Below are 20,671 nucleotides of genomic sequence, written 5' to 3'. Positions count from 1 at the left end.
TTGCTTCATGAAAGGTAGTTTAGCAACTTTTAATCAAACATTAACATTTTAATAACATACCGAATCTTCTCTATAAATCACAAAACTCAATTTATGATTTTAACTGACTGAGAGTTGCTAATAATCGACTATATATAATGCTTGACACAATTGTATACTTACAATCAATTAGAAGACCATTTAAAAGTAAATTACCAAACATTAAGAAATTAAGCAATTATAATGAGAAAATGATTTGTTAGGTTGTCAGAGAAGATCTGAAATATTATATAATTTTCGCTAGCATCCCTCCTCACGATACCTTCTAAAGCCTGGCTACGCGAGCGTGTCTAATTGCGAAATTCTGCATAATATAATGACAATTCAGTTGAAAACATACATTTAGCCGATATACAGACTCGTTCGTTTTCCACGATAATTCCGGAAGTTTTTTCGCTCGGATACAATGGACGATGACTTGTCAGCGATTAGGATAAATTCAGGATATCCGATACTTAGCTATCCGAAAAATCATCGTCGTTGCTATTATTATGATCGATAAACAAGGGAAAAATCTGTCCTGTGTGGAATCGCGAAAACTCGTTCATCCTCGATCACGATTACGTTTCCACGTTGTTTATGTAATTCATTTTTCCGTGTTTTCTGTCCTTTTAGAGGATACCTGGTATTCTCCGCACAATTATCCACTCTAGGTATATAAGCGACGTTCTAAGTCCGAGCCTGGCTAGAAGTTAGAAATGTGGCTGTCCAAGTTCGTGTTTTGTGGATTCGTGGTTGTTTGGGTTTGTGCCGACCAGGATGTGCAACTGGAAATTCCTCAAGGGATCTTGAAGGGATTGAAAACCGAAACCATTCTGCACAACAAGCCATATTATAGTTTTAAGGGTATTCCCTATGCGAAACCGAATGTTGGAGCGCAAAAGTTTCGGGTAAGTAGAGATAATACGTAGGAACATATTCAATTTCTTGTCTTGCGATAGATTTTACTACACCTGAGGATATCCAGTTTATCCGATTATCTAATATCCAATATCCAATAAATATTAATATCCAGTTTATCCAATATCCAATTTGTCTTGAATATTTGCAATTTTATAAAATCGTTTCTAATCTGTAAAATAAAATTTCATTTCTTGATATCCACTTTGATGTTATTGTACAAAATTTAATAGGATTTATAAGAATAAGTAGTTAAATGTTCCATGTATGGTTGTAACAGTATTTATATAACTATAGAATTTTTAAAATACTTGCATAACGAGGCTTTTACAATTTATAAGATATCTGTGCCTAAAACTCGATTGTTTGTTAAATATTTTTACAAATTTTAGTTACCAGAAGCGGCCGATCCATGGGAAGGAGTGTACGACGCAACCAGGCATCGTTCCACGTGTCCATTTTATTGTATAGTTAAAAAGGGTCTAATCGGTGAGGAGGATTGTCTTTTTCTCAACGTTTATACCCCAGTTTTGGACAAGGAAGCTCGCAAAGCTGTTATGGTATGGATTCATCCCGGTGGCTGGAACGGTGGTATGGGAGACGATGCTTTGTTTGGACCAGATTTTCTGGTCGAGAACGATGTTGTGCTTGTTACCTTTAATTTTAGACACGGAGCGCTTGGTAAGTGTAATGAACTTTATTAAAACGAACGGTAGCTTTTAAAAATTTTTGCTTATGATAAATCTGTTGTATTTTAATTGAAGAAGATATTTAATATGTAATTGCCATTTATTGTAGGATTTTTGAACACGGCAGATAAAAACGCTCCTGGAAATGCCGGGTTGAAGGATCAGGTTATGGCGTTGAAATGGGTGAAGGATAACATACATTTCTTCGGTGGTTGTCCGAATAGAGTTACTATTTTCGGCGATAGCTCTGGTGCAGCTTCTGTTCAGTATCACATGCTATCTCCCATGTCTGAAGGTAGTGAAAATTCCTATTTCGTATACTTAGAAACATATACGATATATTTACAACATACAATTGAAACATTTTTGAAGGTTTCTTTTCTGAGCAGGTAACTTTTTAGAGGCGCAAGTTAGGCGTCATTTAGTAATTTTAAATATTTTGTAACATCGTAGGTTTATTCAGTGGGGTTATACAACAGAGTGGATCAATTCTCAATCCATGGGCGATAACTTATAATCCAAGAGAACAGGCCTTCATGTTGGGAGATGCCCTTGGTATACATACGACAGATTCTGCAGAACTAGTTAGCAAATTAAGCGACTTTCACGTTAAAGATATCATCGCAGCCAGCAGCGAAATAATGAAAGATCAGGTATCCGATTAATAAAAATATTATGATCTTTATTTTACTTTCTATCCTTCTATTTTTTTATAATTGAATAATTCCTCGAACGATCATATTTCCTGCATTTAAAAGTAAAAAAAAGAGAGAGAAATAGAAATTAGACTTTGGATTAGATTGTATAAATTAATATTGAATTGTCCATCAATCTTTGAATTAAATGGATTAATTTGATTTGGAATTATTATCACGATTTTTTTTCTTGACATCGAGAGGAAAGAGACTCAGATAGAAGTAAAAAGTATTTGATTTTTATGGAATTATAGAACACCCTATCTGGACACTCGCAAGCCTTCATCCCATCTGTCGAAGTTGACCTGGGACAGGACGTGTTCCTTCCAACTGATCCTTGGTCCCTATTAAAATACGGAAGGATAGCGGACGTGCCTGTAATATCCGGAATTGTCGCCGATGAATGTGCATTTATGGCCCAACGTATGTGATATTCATTTCTCAATTCATATCCAGTATAAATTACACATCTTGATAAAAGTTATTTAAGAAATACATTTGCGTTTTTCCAACATTTCAAACTCGTAAACAGAGTGCAGGTATTTATTACAAAAATTCATATTTTTATATAAATACATAATTATCAATGCGATTAGGCATTATAATAAATATTCTACTTTAGATATTTTATATCTAAAATTAAATTGCCACATAAGTGAATCAAAATTCTATGCATTTTTGCATCTTTAAATTTCCCATGAATGCAGAAAATTTTCTACACTGTTGCATTTTCTAATTCTGTACAAGCGCATTCAAATGCGGTGCATTTCTTCGTCATTAAAGCAAGTAATCTAAAAATTCACAGTTCAGTCACAAATATTATTTGAATTTTTTAGTAATGATAGATGGTATCGAGGTATTGAACACCGATGCAGAGAAATTTCTACCCGAAGATTTGAATATCACCGATACGAATGAAAAGGAAAAAGCTGGAGACTGCATAAAGCAATTTTACTTTGGCGACAAGAAAGTGTCAAAGGAGAACTTGAACGAATACACCAAAGTAATTACAGATTTCTCAAACGAAATCGTTTTTAGTTATTATTTTCTAAAATTGCGTATATTTTGCAGATGATGAGTGACATTTACTTTGACGCTGGAATATTGTTATCCCTCGATATCATGAAAAATCGAATTTCGGCTCCCATCTATGAATACTTATTTTCCTACGAAGCACCAACTGGTTTGATGAAAAGCATCTTCGGTGTTAGCGACGGTAAATTATCTTTCCTATTGAAATCATAGAAAAATTAAAAAACTCAGATATCTCTATCTTCTTTCAAAATATTTACGATTAACGATCTATCTACTAATTAATTAACTTAATAATTATTTATTTATAATTTCATTACTATTCATTTATTAATAATTTATTATTATTAAATGCAGGTGTTGCACATGGCGATGATTTAGGCTACCTGTTCTATTCCAATTTTTTTAAGAATTTACCAGAACCAGGTTCGTCAGCAGAGAAAATGACAAATATTATGACCAAATTATGGACGAATTTTGCAAAAGATAGGTTTGTAACTACATTCATATTTTTAATTCAATTATGTTTTACCAATTATCGATCATATGTGTTATACGTTAATCTTCAGAAATCCAACGTCAGTATTAGATGGAGATGTCACGGTGAACTGGGAACCAATGGGAAGCGACGATAATTATCTTAACATTAATCAAGAATTAAAAATGGAGAAAGATCTAATGAAAGATAGCCACGACTATTGGAAGAAGATGTATAAAAATGTCGTGCTATGAATGCTTTGATGTATGTGTATATATACACAGATAAGTATTATTCGCTCGATATATTCGATATAACGAAAGCCACAGATACGATAATAACAAGTGTAATTTGATTAAGACACCATAAAATACAATATTTCACTGTAACAATTTACATTCATTAACATTTCTGTTTCCTTGTTTATCATTTCAAGTTTCGTTAAATTATTTTCTATTTGTGTATTCATTAGGTGCATATATTGCTTAACGCGAGAAGAATGACAAATAGCGGTAAAAGATAGCTAAGAGATCAAACAGAAGATAAACAAAAATTCAGATGAATCTTTCCATTGAACGATCCCCGCTTTCGTGCTTCGAATCGTGCCGCTTCAACACAGCTTTAAACTCGCTATTAAATCCAGCGAAGTCTCACCAACACGTTTAAACGTCCCCAGGCCACGTTATCAAACTACACTTTCCTACTTTCCATTCACTGAGCACCATTCTGCGTTCTTCTCGTCTCGCCTCGTTCTTGGCTATTGGTTCACCACTCGTATTCCTGTTCTGTAGTTATCAGGCTCCCATGTTTTAGCAGAAACGTGCGTCCGTTCGTCTGCGAACCAAGCGTTTGGCTAAGGCTCGGTGCGGACGAGCGATATTTTACGCGTACGACACGTTGGAAGAACAGAGAAATAAAGTTCATCTGTTTCACGAACGAAGCATGCATACGCATGTATTTCCTCGTCCTTCCAATCCGTTGCCGCTGTCGCGATTTGTCGCAAATCGCTCGTCTGTATCAGGCCCAAATCTTACGTAGTATATACAAAAATTGCATAGAGATCATCACGAAACACGAGAGTCCTAGAGGGATAGGTGTTTAAATATTCTTCGAGATGTCAGAAATTTAAAGGTCGAAAAAGGTGACACTGCTGAAGATATTAAATTCTACGGTAAAATTATCTTTAATGCTAACACATTTTATCTGCGAATAATGATTTCGATTTTAAAAAGTGGACAGGGAACCGTGAACAGAGAAATTGCGTTTCTTGCGATGCATCGAATTTTCTCTGTCGAGTAGGACATAAGAAATTTTGTTATTCGGAAAATTAGTAGAGTAGAGACAAATGTCCATTAGAGAAAGTAACATGCATTGTAATTAATAGATAAACGTTCATTGTTACTCGACGTGTCTCGGGTAATACCCATTTTTGTTTTTACTCGGTCTATTTATAAGGTAGTGGTTATGATAGAATTGTAGGCAATACCCTATAATTATATTATCTCGAGAACTATCTCGAGAGTAGCCGGGTACTCGAGATATCCGATTTAAGCGAATACCACTACTCGCTTTTGTGCTTCGCTTGTATCAGGAGCACAGAAAAGCGAGGAATTAGAATGTTCAAGTTACACCATACGCCACATAGACGCGTACACGCGTTCGTGCGTAGCGTAAGGCGTAAAGTACACGATTTACTATCTCATTCGCAATCGCGCGTCACGAGTCATTGATTGACGAAGAACGCGTGAAGCGAGAATCGGTTACGATTCTTACGAAGAATATCTTCGACATATTATTTTACGAGAGTTATTTAACTATTTGTGTATACATATACTACATTATATATATGTATATACGCGTAAGTATAAGAGATAATAGATTTTATTGCACAGCAATTTTGTATTATTTGATTAGGAACGAGAAACTAGAAAGCTTGGTGTATCTTGATATTTACATGGTAATTTTTTAAGGTTATAGATAATCTAATTATTTTAGACTTATAGGTTTGTTCAGTTACGTACGTTTATTATACATTTAATTATTTTACATCTGTAAGTTACTTATTTCGTAGACATTTATCAATAGTTAACGTAGAAGTGTTAACGTTGTGTGTGATATTAAAGAAATGATCAATGATTACACAAAGATCTAAAAAGATTTTCGTTTATTTATTCATCGAATTATTCGGTTAAAAGTAATATTACCAATTAGATTAAAATATATAATATGAAAACCTCGTTAAGATCTACAGTTTCTAAGGCATCGACATTTTATCACTGAAAATATAATTATTTGAAAAATTAGGCAAGTTTCGCTTCTTTCGAATAATAATTAATATATTACCATTTGTCAATGTATATTACATTTTATTTTACAAAGCTCCTGTAGTTTCCTAGGAATGTAGAGAGACGAACGAGAAGGAACGCAGTTTAGAGACTTAAATTTGCGCGCCGATTCTCATCGCAAGAGTCATTCGATTTTATCGAGGGACGTGGAGCAATCGAATGACCTCGAGTCTGCGAGAACAGATGATCGAGATGCTACTACAGTGAATCGTTTCCCGAGATGATCTTCAACATCTCTTAATCCGGCTGTCATGCAGAGACAGCAGGTATTTATTTCATCTTACACAATCTCTGGACCAATTTGATTGCTCGAGCTATGCCACTTCTTCTTCTTCTTTCTCCCTCCAATTTCCTCCCGAGTAATCATGTATTAATGTTTTCACACAGTGAAAACGGTCAATTACAATGAAATAGACGAATTTTTAACTGTTCAATGAACCAACCTCGATTCTTTTTTAATTAACAACACAAATTTTATCAAGTACGTCTCCTTAAAGAAGTATAATCAAATAATTTTACAAATTTTTTTAGTTATATCGAATTACTATTAAATGGACGACGAAGTTTTATCTTCTTCACGGTGGAACTTTTGTCTTTCTAATGACTCGTATGATTTTTATCGAGTATATCTCTTCAAGAAATCTGTCTTTAAATAAGTTTTATTTAATAGAAGTTATTATTTAGAAGTTATTTATGTTGTTCGGTTAAGCCTAATTATTTTGTGCTTTTAAGTTGTCTACTACGTAGATATGTATTGACAAGTACCTTAAGCTGATGATGTTCTAGATATTCTATAAACGAGGATGCAACGTGTTATATATGTGTGTTCATAGTAAGAATATAGAAAATGAACGTTTACAATGGTGGATGAATGTTGGCAAACTGTGTGATATATTCGGGTAGTATATGGTACAGAGGGTAGATCCGACCAACTTACTTTTTAATTGCAAATAAGCACACATTTCTCCTTACCCTTATGTACGTCATTGCGAAGTACTAATTTAGCTTTTAACAGAAATATTTTACGGCCACTTATACCGTCATATATTGTATAAAATTGTACGAATGGAAGATTAAATATTCTATCTTTAAAAAAAAAGATATTTTAATATTGAACTATCGATTTGATATTTCATACTATACGATCAATTTATACGGAAAATTAACGAGTGTTGTTTAATAAGTCTCGTAGTCGCAAGTATCATCAATGGAAGCCATTTTCTTATTGAAGGAATAACTGTACGCAAACTTATTAATGCTAACTGTACTAACTGATGCAATTACTGGTATAAATAAACCGAACATTAGAAAACGGGAAATACAACAAAAAATGCGTTTTCCTTTCCGTGTCAGTAGAGACTGTTTAGGTCGATGTTTCGTATTTGTTCGTCACTCACTTTCGTGTTTCCATCGTAATAGGGTAGCATTTTAGTTAAAGAGGTACGCCGACAGTTATAGTAATTCAAGCTTCATATCTATCTATATCTACGCCTACATACAGGCGACTTATTCTTATCGTTGTACTTCCACCGTTCATTTTAAGTTTGTAAATACTCAAGTCGCGATCGAGTTTCTACCAATTTTTATACGGACCACGTTACTTCGTATCAATTTAATATTATATTCCGGAATAATTGTATTTTATAATTCGCGCATTGTTAGTAAAGTTTATATACGAGACAAACTATGCAGTTTGTCATCACATTTTCTAGAATGCAGAAAAGGAAATTACGTAAAACGAAGAAATAAAATTCTCTGTGTCAATATGGAATATTGTAAGTATCGACACGAATAAACATCCGTGTTAACAAATTTTTATTCACAAAAATATTTGGTATCCAATTTCCCATTTCTTTGCAGAACGTATGACAGAAGCGATCGACGATTTCTGTGATTCTGTCCGTTGAAAACTTAAGTATTTTGTGACGCAGCTTCAAGAAAAGCTAACTACTTCTAAAGTAGTAGTAGTAGAAAAGCTAAAATACTTCTTGTAAAATTCCTTTACGTCGATCTGCATCCAAAATACTAAAATAGACAGATCCATATTAACAGATCTTATCCCAGAACTTACAAAAAATTAACCCTTACGAGATACTTAATAGCTGTGAAATTAACAAAGAATCTCAACCAAGCGATTAAACGTGTTTCTCATTTTCTTCACACTGTTCTAAGAGCCAAAATATTCAGTAGATCTCTACATTATTAAATCACGCAAATATTTAGTATCAAATTTCCTGTTAATTAGTTTCAACTTTGTTAGAAATTAATTCTCCGGAAGCAATAACGATGCAATTAACAAAAAGAAAATATAACTAACAGAAACAATCGTTAACTTTCATTCACTTAAAGTAAATTATCTTGATAATCTAGCAACTCGAAACGCCATTTAACATGCGCGATTTCTTTCATTACATCTGGAAGGCCGTCGAGATGATCTTCAGCTCCTACGTATTCGTAATACAAAAGCTCAACATTTCGTGATTTAACACGGACCACTTTCCTTGTACCCTCTGACTTCTTGTTCCGAGTTTCGTGTATGCTACCTCATCGAATCATTCGCTCAGCGGCCTCCTCGTGTTCGTTTCTCCTTCGTTCGAGACAAACGGAGAAGCTGTCATCGAGTTTTGTTTGATCGTTTTTCTTCGAGGAAACGACATCTCTACCTCTATCGTTGTTGTTTGTCGTGTTGTCTTATCAGATTCACAAGCTCGTTGACAGACGAAAGGAGGAATGTTGGATCAGCGATCTATGCGTTCGAGAAAGTGTCGACATAAAAAATTCCCAGTATTTCTCTTTGTTCGACCATAGCAGGGACGTATGTATATCGACTTCACGGTCAAACAGGCACCAATTTGGGATGGCTCGAGGCTTTTTACAACAGGAGAACAGGAGTAGAATGAGGCTTACTCTCACGAGGGTTGTTTTTCTACTCGGATCCTCTAATCTTTTATTTCTTCGGTCCTCAAACTACTCCCTCGATTCTCGGTCTATTTCTCGGAAGAATTCTTCTTCGTACGAACCTTCCGAGAACTGAATCGATCGGTTCTACTTTTCAACGTTAAATTCTTAAGAAACGAACGACCGATTTTCATAAATTCCTCTTTTTTATTCAGGTAATCGGAATCTACGGAATAACAATTGCATTTGGTACACGTTATTTCCTTACGCTGTTGCATTAAACCTTTTAAGAAACGAGTAAGTAAAATTACGTATCGTTATAGGAAGACTGAAAACTTTAACGACCATGGAAAAGAAAAAGCCAGATTCTGTAACCGTTTAATTAACTTGGACATCTGTTCCGGACTATTTATTCCTTTACGAAGCATTTGAAACCTCGTACGAGTTTGTTGCAAGAAGATGGCATACTTAAAATAGTACGTTCTAACGTAAATTTCGAAGATAGTATTTGCAACTGTTCATATTCGCCACTCTCAAGTAAAAGATGTAATCCATACCCTATTCGTATCTTGTGTCAATTTCTTCGTCTACTCAATTTTCAGAGTTAGAAACATGAACTATGAGTTAGACACGGAGAAAGCTCCATCAGCCGATTCATTGATATCGGCATCCTCCTGTGAAATAAAATTCTTTATAACTTAAAAAATAACATCCTTTTCCGATTCTTTCGTACATCATTTGCTTGTCCCGCTACTTCGATGTAGATATAATCGAGTCTATAAATATACTCAACATCTTTCGTATATTCTCAGTTTTCAGATGTTTTATTCATCGCAGCAGTTCGTCAGAACGTACATCCGCTGTACCCGCAGCCTCATGCGCGCGCTACGTGCTATACAACGCACAGCTGAAAAGATAATAAGCGAAACGGTTCAGGGCCAAGGGATATGTTGCTCTGTATCGTCCATCATTCAACATTACCGATTACGATATGTACATAGTCTGAAACTAAAGCCAGAAACAACCGATCAAACGCTCATTCCCCTGCTCAATCATCCTTTAGCTCGCTATCATGTACATCTAACCACTCTCATTGCCAAACTCATAATTATCCGATTAAATTAAAGAGCGTGAAACAGGTGGACAGAAATAATTACAATATGTGAAAGAGCCGTGAACGCGTCAGTCGTGATAAACACTGCGTTGCGGTGAGTTGGTGGCGGATATGAAGCACGTGGAAATATGCGCGCGACGGGGGTGGCTGGCGGTGGCGCTGTCAGCCATCATCGGCAGAGATCGATAACTCGGGATTGGTGTGCGTGCACACGTTCGCGGCGTCGAAGGGAACACGAAAAAAAAGGTCGAAGGAAAAACGAAGAAGGAGACGCGCGTAAAAAGACTTCATAAATCGGGGCGGCCGATCCGTGACACCCCACTACGCGAATCCTCTCGTTCACCATACGATCCTGGCCGTAGTGAGATGGCCGGTTGCTTAAGTGGCCAATCCTTCTGTTCAAGGTCCCTCGCCTGTCTCCAGGCGTTCGTCCGTCGAAAGTCGGTCGGAGAAAAAGATGTTCCGGAGGTTTTTATCGGCTCCTTTCGAGGGACGAAGCGTCGCCGTTGCCCGCCACCCTGCCAGGCGAACATCCGTCGATGGAGGTCATCTCCACCTCTAGAGCTACTGGAAGGGGACCTCGGATGCCATGCGCCACGTCGAAGGGGGATAAAACCACCCTGTAGTCGGGGAGAGCTTCTGCTCGTCGACGCGGCAGCGCCATGCTTGTGGTTTGCGTAAACATGGACGATGGATCGTGCATGATTTTGTTGTTGATTTTGTTTATTCCCTCGGATAGGTGGATTTTGCAAGATTTTTGACCCTGTTCTTTCGCTAAATTTCGACCCTTTGTCATTTTTTTTTTAATTATCGAAGAAGGTACGTCGAGTTTGGGCAAAATACGGAACAAGCGTCTTTTTATCGATACGTGTCATTTTCCTGTTTCAATTTCGCGCGAAATATTTTCTTAAAACGTTAAAAATCTTCTTGTTGGTGGAAACAAGATCGCGATGTAAAAATTTGAGATCACAACGGGTTTAAGATCTTTCAGTATAATTTTTTGACGAGTCGGTGTTTGATCGGAGTTCTGGGAGTGCGCGTATTGCAAGAGAGTACCTATTCGACGTTTGTTTATCGGTGTTCGGTGATAAAGTAACTGTGGTAGGATACACGTGGCTCCAGATGAATTTCTAAAGCTTTTCAAGTTTTCGAAAGAACGTATACGTGTAAATTTTCGGCTTTTGCATTGGCACTTGAGAAAGATCGTGGTAGTTTTCGGAATTACGAAAATGTTCCGTCGCAACGAAACTTTTAACGATTATTTATTACATTTATTAATTTTTGGTACATTTTTAAGTCGTTTAACAACGTGTTTAACATTGCACAGAGCATTTGGGAAAGCTTATACTTTATTTTATTCGAAATGATTAAGAAATTCACCCAATTATCAAACACCTAGGAATCCATTGGCAGATGGTCGAGAAGAAAACGAGGATTATCGGAAACTAATACGACAAGGAGGTTTGCCGATGGCATTACCTTTCGAACAGGGTTACAGGACCATTAATAGGAGTAATGATCCTCCAATAAGGATATCTCAATATTAAAACAATTAGAACCCAACAAACAAATATTCGATGTCTCCAACAATCTAAAGATCATTCAATTGCTCTGTATAATCCTCGATATGATATCCTTATCGCGTTAAAAACACACGCACAAAACGACGCCAGGTATGACACGACAAATTTACCAAGACATGAAACACAAATTAACAGAAAAGCTTCAATTTCGTTCAACGAAAACTCCTGATATATTTCCAATCCTGTCACTGAATCATATATGAAATATCATTAGCCACACACGAAACAACGTAAAATTTAAGGAAAGTGGCACGGAACCACCTCGAACACCACACACGCCGTAAAGTCCGTATAGCCAAGTCCGTAACCTGTTCCGCCGTCTCTGTCTTCCTCGTGCTTCACTGAGAAAGTTGCTAAAAAAAGAGAAAAAAAATAAAGAAAAAAATACAATCACTCATCCTATCTGGCCGCATTCTCTGCGCGTTTCAGCCTCGACCAGTCGAAGACGGGATCGTCGTAAGATAAATGACGTCGGGGCAAATATCTTGAGAGAACTTGAAGTATCGAGAGTTCATCAAACGTACGGGGGTGCGTATCGACGAGTTCGATAACCAATAAATACAGGGTGCTCGACGATCGGGAATAGGAATTCCCGATTGGTTCGTGGAACGGGGATGCATACGAGACCTAGAGGTTCCGTTTCTCGTGGTGTCTACCACGGGAAGAGAATCGATAAATCGAACGCGGGCGCTCTCGCACATTCGATGGAAACTCGACCGGAAATGGAGCAGGCTGTCATCGTTTCTAGAAGGTCTGGCCAATATTTTCGATAATCGTTCTCGTCCATCGGTTTTCTATGGCTCGCAGGCACGTCAGGAACTAGATTCACCCTCGCCTCGAGGATGGTAAATCGGACGAATATGTCTCGCCGCGCGGTTCGCACGAGTCGCACACTTTGTATTTATTGGAAAACAAGGGCGGTTTGGTAGCAGGATAGCACGAGGTTGCAGGGGGTAATTTTCAACCCTCCTGGGAGGGTGGCTGCTCCCGTTATATTCATTCAACGAGTCACGAAACAGTCATTGACTGGTTGCCGCTAGTACGACGTGTTTCCCTGCGTTGGGGTTTCGCGCAGCTGGCTTCTGAATTTCTATGGCTACAGGTGGTCTGTTTCTATGGCGGTGCCGTACGGTGAAACCTCATGGGTTTAGTGGGTAGTTTGGTCGCGGCTATGCTGACTATGTTCATGTATGTATCACTGTGTTGTCACTTCTACAAGTTGTATGGGTGTTTGCGGATTATTGAGAATGAAATACGTATTTCCTTCTACTGAATTCTGAAGCTTTATTTGAAGAAACGGATACTTAGCTTACAGCGCATACTATTCTTCACGAAGTTCATGCATTTACGGAAAATAGAATAGTTAATTTTTGGATAGTAATAACGAACGTCTTGATATTTCTAAAGGAGAGCGCTCGAGATTCGAAACGTTGTTATCAATTTCTCCATTGAATCTCATTTTACAGACTACGTTATCTGAATTCCACTGCAAACCCCTAAAGAGAAAGAAACGCTAGGTCCTCATCTAATTTTGTAATCTGAACAAATATTTACGAACAGCTCTAAAACTTCGTCCGAAAAGTTTATACAAATTTGATCCTCAAGCTTACATTGTCCAAAAGAAGAACTAACGCCTCTTGATTTATCCAAATTTATTTTTTCGATAAAAATAATCTGACCGCAAGCACCGAACTGTCCATCGTCGAGGTTCTCTGATATCCACCAGCCGACGTGGCTGGAAGAAAAGCGGCGTGGAAACGGTCGCGCCTCCGACAATCTCTAAACTGATGCCAACCAAATGTTTGTTCGATCTTAAAAAGCGAACGAACGAGCCTTGCCAAACAGATTAAATGACGGTAAGGAGGTGGCTTGTGCACGTTGCCGTGATATTAGAGGAGTATCAACATTGCGGGAGTTCATTCTCGTTCGCTTCAATGAATTAATGTTCGATCATGACGTGGCGAACGTGGAGAACGAAGGGGTGAGCCACCTCCAAATAAAAGCACATAGCGGAAAGCAGGTGGCAGGAAGAACCGGGAACAGCGCCATTCATGGAAAGAAATGGGTTAGAACAGAAGAGACACGCAACTATTAGGAACCTAGAAACTTTGAACAACGTGCCTGATCGTGATTTTGATCGGCGCCATAATCACACGATAGATCGTACCGTTAAATGTTTAATCTGTATTGCAATAGTTGATATTTTATATCATTTAGAAAAAATCGGCGATTAGCTGATTCCTTGTGATCCACCGTATCTATTAAATCTGTTAACGAATATCTCTCGTCGGGTGTTTGAACTTTAATGTAATCTTTCCTTTTTTCTATATCGACTAATAAATGTTTGAAAATGTTATGCAGTTAACGATAACAACGATAACGTGGTTCTTTATAATTCGTTCTATGTTTTAGCTGTGTTAATATTAGCGATGATTTTTTTTATCAAATCTTTGGATTTTAATATCATTTGATTCTTTATTTAATCAGAAACGTTTGTAAATTTTACAAATTTTATAAAAATGACAAGAGTTGGTACCGGGAAGATGTTTTGTAAAATTGTAGGGCCAAAATGGGCCTATCGGCGCTGAAGCTTGGCCGTTGCACCAATTGCGGTTTTGTACTCTTGGCAACGAGAATTGCAACAAATCGTTGTAAACAAAGTAAAGTTTGCAATTACACAGGAAAACAGAAGGTACAGCGATGTATTACCGATAAGCTGGACGCGTTACATTTGTAAAGTTCACCTACTCGACGCCTGCTAACCTGATACGCGATGCGACATTTTGTATTTAAAAAAAAAGCTCGATTATCGAGTCACGTGATTGTTCGACGCGCTCTCATTAACCTCCCACTCGATGATATAATTTATTGGAACTCGTTTACGAGGGAGAAACCCTCCTGCATTAATGATGATAACGTCTGGTTTAATATTTGCTAAATACACATCACACGCATTTTCCACGTTAAAATCGTCAATTGGAATCGTAACTTTCATATTAAAATATCGTAATAAATAGATAGGAATATTATCAACAATAATATATAAAGAATAATGATAGTGATGAAAAATAAACATTAAAAATATGTGTAACGTTAAGTCGATTTTCCATCGATCGCGAATTTCTGTATTTCGTATGAATATTTATTACGTTCAATTTTCAAGTTAACTTTAAATTCAAAGGAAACAAAAAGTTACTGTATATTAACTATATTTCGTAAATCGTAATCGAATATACATATCAATGTATAAACGACATTTGATAATTTCACATCGATGGAATCCGAATTCGTATTAGCTAAAAACGTAATTTTATTAATGCGTTAAAAATATATTCGACTTTATGCTGTAAGAGATTAGAATGCTTTTAACATGATGTTAACATACATTAATATTTTACAACATATCGTACTATTTACAATCGAATAACGTTTAATAACATTTAACTTCATACCATCGAAACTCAAAAATATCAATATAAAAAAGTTTAATTTAATCGTTGCAAATACATTCTACTTCTATTTAAAGAAAATATAACTAATATAATAGAAAATTACCATCACGACACTTATATAACACATGTAAATGTGTATGTATAGTTAGGTAGCATAATTCTTCGCCTCTGAAACCCAGGGGCATCAACATAAAAATTTAATTTGTTCATCAAAAATATGCGCTACTTAAAAATCCATATAAAACTATCTAACGCGTTTAGAAGAATGTTTCAAAGTTTCCTACGCATATATACGCTTTGTAACAATTCCTTTCATCGTTGTACACGTACACGATATACACATGTGCGTACTACGAAGGAACCCATTCATCTTACTCCGGCCATTGTCAATGACCATTTTTTGCTTACGGATATTGGATAAGTGACAGCGCGAGTTAACAGGGACGCATGTGACTCAAAGAAGCTCGTGTCTCGTGACGAGGGGCGTTGTTGTTGCGAACATTAATTAGGGTGGAACAATAGAGAACGAGAATTTTTACCAGGAAAGTATCAGGTAAAGGAGATCGAGGCGTGGGAGTAGCATTGCACGACGACGCGGGCAAAATCGAATGCTCGTGACTCCGATGAGTGAATGGGCTGCATCATTCGCTTTTTTTTTTACTCCATTTTTATTGCAAATCGTTTTCTTCGGTATGCACATGTTTTTATGTTACGTTAATTAAATCTCCGGTATAACTGTGTTTCGTGCAACTGAAGTATTGGAAATTGCGCTACATTCTCAACACATAGTGGATCGTATCGAAGAATAGAAGTATATATTTTTTTTAATTTTACTATCTTTATTAATTGTAGATATTTATTGTAATTTATGATACAACGAAGAGAGTAATGACGGTAAATTTTTGTTATACACAGTATTCTTCCGTTTTAAATTTCATTTGATCGGCACCATATAAACGTACAAATTACATAGAGTATTATTCAATTATGGTGAATTTTGTAATGCGCGTAAATGAAATATTTTACGTATTACGCACAATTATAACCATAATTTATTAATAAAGTTGAACGAACGCTGTTATAAATTTCAAATAAAATTAACGATAAACGTAATACTATTTAGATTTAAACGTGAAACCTATTAGCGTATCGATATAATTATAGCTGATGTTATATATGTATCTTGATTCTTCTACCTGAAAAACATAACACGATTGAAATACAGTTTTCTTTCTCGGTTTATAATTTCATTCGATCAATAATAAAAAATAAAATCAACGCGATTATACGTTGCGTGTTGGAGCTGATAGAACGTGAAAAGTGTATTAAAGTATTCTAAGGACAGGAATGATCGAAGGGCCTGAGGGGTAATGCGTGGCCTTACCAAGGAATCAGCCCCCATAGAGAGTGTTCAAAGGGCCCGACTACTTCTTATGTGTTCCATATATAAATACATACGGCCGCAAGACGCGCGTACGCACACTTTATTACGTACAGTGTCGATTAAGAGTTTGTAGCAGTTGCTCGCAGTTAACTATGGCAAATATTTTAAACTTAAATGTTAAAAAGCTGCTCCAATGACTTTTTAATTTCAGTATTTTGTATATAAAATTACGCTTAAACGCGATATTTCAATTTCAACGTCTAAACATTAGACTCTTCTCCGCGCATATTTTGTGACATCAAATATTTTAAATATTTCAAAAAGATATAATGCATCTTACGTATTCCATTTAATCGTAGAATAAAAATTATTTCGAATTTCCTAATTCTAACATCCTTACTACAGAATTATCTTTCATCTAAATACAGATAATACTTCCATTCGACATCCAACATTAAACACTTTCATTGATACTTCATACGACACTAAATATCGATCAATTTTAATCAATTGCTATTTCCAAATTCCACTCCAGGATAGAGTAACCCCGGATGATAAATCTTGGATAATAATTTACAAATAATTTCGAATTATTAATTCTCAAATATCGTCGTGATTTCGGTATCTGTAGATCGCAAAGGTGTCATGGATTATCGAACTTTTACGGCAAAGCAATCGCGACAGATCGATTAATCTCTTGGTTAATTCGCGTGTAAAGGTTTTAGTCGGCACTGTACGCTCGTACGTGGCACCACCATAACTTCACCGCGCTTTGCAGACTGGGTTAGGCTCACGCACTGCTGCACGAACGTGAGTTATCGGGGAAGCATGATCTCCGCCTTGCTCCTGTGGCTTCTCCTTTACTCCTTTTTGGTGGTGAAGCCAAAGCCTGACTACCGTCCAACTGTGCAAGGGACGCATAAACAACGAGCATCCTCGAGATACGTCACACACGACATCCGTTTCCTCGAAATATTTCCTCGCGTGCACGCCGAACACCCTTTCCTCCAAGTTCAGTTGTTATCGTACCTATCCAATTGAATTTATTTGTTTTGCGGTTTTAACATATTTGCGCTTGTCGTTCTTGTACTTTTACGCGTACGAACATTTTAAAACGAGTGAATTGTATGCAATAAATTATATACGAACAAAGGACGACGAACAGATTGTTCCTCGAGTCAGAAACTTTTCAAGTCAAATGGTTCTAAAAATGAATAGCAGAGAAATAAATTGATCTTTGTTGCGTTAAATTCCATTTCTCGAGTTATGGATAATTATATAATAAAGTTTTAATACGGACTTGTTAATAAATTAGAAAAATAGTGGACATTTAAGAGAAGAAACGATCGAGTCTAAATTTTCCAACATGTTAGACACTCTCTTAGCGAGCAGTTAATTTCAAACAGATTAAAATAATAATTTTGTAGATTTCGTAATTTCATAGAGTTACGCCGACGATCTGGTATCAGTTAATATTTCTGAAATTATTAATCCCTAAATGGATATTTCTTCAATTTTATATATCCCCGTAGCCTCTTCTAACATTCTAAACTATATTTTATTTCACAGAGTATATCCGCCCTTAATGTCGTTCGATATTAACACTGTACATATTCTCACGTAATTGTTTCGATATTAAATTCCTTTTTCTGCGAACATACTCACCATTTCATTAAAAATAGCGATTCCAAGTGAATTGATAAACCGAGTTATATCGTTACTCGATGTACATTAGCATTTTTTATTTAGGTCTCAGTACTCGTTGAATTTACCATTACTTTAAGACATTATCGCGTCCAAAATATTTCACGATGTTACACAAATCTTTCTCAGAGAAAAACTCGCAGATCCACAAGTTTTGTAACCGATATATATCACAACTACGACGACATAAAATAAATCGCAAACGCGTGCGCATATCGATCGGAGGCGCGTGTCCCCGGAAACGCATTTCCATTCACGACAGGTACACGTGGCACGCACATTACGTCATCTTATCTACACACGCATTATTAGGGTTGCAGAACGTGTTCGCTGTTCCTTTGTGTGACAGCATACGTAGCTTCGTGTGGTGTGCGTGTTTCTTGCCAAGGGGGACGTTCGTTTGTGGACGCGCGACAGGCGTATACACGTACGGATAAAGGGTGGTAAATTTTGAAACGTTGAACAAAGAAAAAACATGCGCAGCACTAGGAGAACACGAGGCAAAAGAGGGTTGCACGGAGCATCTGGAACGACGATCTTTTTATTGTAGCTTTCTTCAGCCCTAACCGGGTCAAACGGGGGTTTACGAGTATTTCTTTTGTACCGTGGAACGCGAGATATCGGACCAAAGTGACGGACAAAAGCAAGTAACATTAAAGTGAACAGAATTTATTCTTATACAGATAGATACAGTGAAATTATATGTTTTAGACATAAATTTAGATTTGAAGCTTTAACGTGTAAGATGTTAGAAAACCTTTGAAAGTATCAATACTTAATTATCCCTGTAAAGAAAATTACCAGTTCGACAATTTGAATTTTGCTTTCGAACTGATAGCAGACGAAAGGAAGTAACTTTAACATGACTGGAATATATGTTATAAAATTGTATATTTTGTCGGATGTAATGTTTCAACGTGTTAAATGTATATTTTGAAGGTAAATTTTGAAGGTAAATTTTCAAGGTATTAATTTTTCGTAATTATTTTAATGGCAGAAAGTTATAAGCTGGGCGGATTGGATTCGTTCGATGATGAATTTTGGGCTACGCTTTTGTGGGATGTAAGGTTAATTGAGGGTAGAGGTCGAACGAGGAAGATTGGAATAAAGGAAGAAACGATGTGTTTCATGGTGTTTTATTGTGTAAGTATAAAGTATGGCATAGTGGTCACTAGGTCACGCAGAGTGCTTTGTAAAGGACGCTTGACCGCATCCGAACAATGGCTCTGAGAACATAGATCGGGCTGGAAACCAGGATCACAGAAGTCTGCGAGGGTGGATGACGCTCCGATGTACGAAACCACTATCTTTCTATTTAGTTTCTGCGATAGAGAATGTATTATAAATAAAATAGAAATTATATTACACATTGGTTTAAATTCTTTGAGTGTCGACACTCAAGGAAGTAATGGAAGGAAGAGGAGCGGATTGTTTAATAGAATATTTGTCAATTATCAAAGTTTACTTTAAAGAATTTTTAAATTTCAATTTACTTTGTATATTTTTTATATATTAGATATTCTGTTACTTTATATATTAGGTCAGGTACTCTATCGTAATGTAATATGATATACGTAAAACTCACGATTATTCAAGTACTTTCTTTGTATGTAATGCTATTTATGTAATATGATTGTAAAAATATCTTTCCCAATTTTTACCTTTCACGCTATTAATTTATCATTAGAACAGAATTGTACGTATTGCACGTATCATGACAGAAAGTAACAAACTGATATATTATTAATAAATAAATAACGAGTGGTAGATGATAAATATATCCATTACCTGTTAATAATTAATAGACAATGATAAATCTCATCGTTAATAAGACATACTTCGTGAAAAATAAATTCCACCGAACAAACTAACAAATTTATATTTTAATAAATAATGAATACATAATAAATATATCGATCGTCCATTAATAATCAATGAATAAAAATTCCATCTATTAATACATAAGTACAGTGTATGTGTTACTTTAGACTACGTTCACTCGTGATCTAACATAGATCAGATCAACAGGTATACCAGTACATCAGGTTTGCAATAACAAGTTTGAAAGCGCGTGGTCACGAGGTTCAGTGTGACGATTAGAAAAGCGATTAGGATGGATACGTGAACAAACGAACTAGTACTATTTAGTTTCTCTGCCAGTTGTTGGTAAATCATGATTTAGAATCAACCGGAAAGCAGATTGTCCGAAGAGGTAGCTAGAGGAGCTAAACGAGCTTAGGACAGCGCTCCGAGGAACGTCTAAACGCTATACATACCCGGCTATGTGTGTACACTGTACACACATGCCATATCGCGTTACTACAAAATCACTATGTACTTCGTAGTTGGTCTGTTCTT

The 20,671-nt window shown here is 36.3% G+C and overlaps 2 protein-coding genes across 5 annotated transcripts in view; one reads left to right on the top strand and one right to left on the bottom strand.

Annotated features, from left to right (window-relative positions):
- The window catches only part of LOC117232363 (xaa-Pro aminopeptidase 1-like), a 46,496-nt gene that overhangs the window by 10,062 nt on the left and 15,763 nt on the right, over nt 1–20,671 (bottom strand). The gene's annotated exons all lie outside the window — the stretch shown is intronic.
- On the top strand, nt 719–4,225 carry LOC117232365 (esterase FE4-like). Its single transcript, XM_033491707.1, has 9 exons — nt 719–929; nt 1,332–1,620; nt 1,738–1,923; nt 2,082–2,281; nt 2,578–2,746; nt 3,160–3,326; nt 3,395–3,539; nt 3,713–3,845; nt 3,925–4,225. The coding sequence occupies exons 1-9, from the start codon at nt 738–740 to the stop codon at nt 4,085–4,087; spliced, it is 1,644 nt and encodes a 547-aa protein (XP_033347598.1). The 5' UTR covers nt 719–737; the 3' UTR covers nt 4,088–4,225.

Source organism: Bombus vosnesenskii, unplaced genomic scaffold (assembly GCF_011952255.1).
Source record: "Bombus vosnesenskii isolate JDL3184/JDL3185 unplaced genomic scaffold, Bvos_JDL3184-5_v1.1 scf7180000013286, whole genome shotgun sequence".
NCBI lineage: Eukaryota > Metazoa > Arthropoda > Insecta > Hymenoptera > Apidae > Bombus > Bombus vosnesenskii.
The sequence above is the reverse complement of the archived record's forward strand: the minus strand, read 5'-3'. Positions and strand labels throughout refer to the sequence as shown.

Coding starts and splice junctions, on each gene's coding strand:
- LOC117232365 (XM_033491707.1), top strand. CDS start 738: ATGTGGCTGTCCAAGTTCGTGTTTTGTGGATTCGTGGTTGTTTGGGTT. Junction 1,621..1,737: donor TTTTAGACACGGAGCGCTTG/GTAAGTGTAATG, acceptor CATTTATTGTAG/GATTTTTGAACACGGCAGAT. Junction 3,846..3,924: donor ACGAATTTTGCAAAAGATAG/GTTTGTAACTAC, acceptor GTTAATCTTCAG/AAATCCAACGTCAGTATTAG.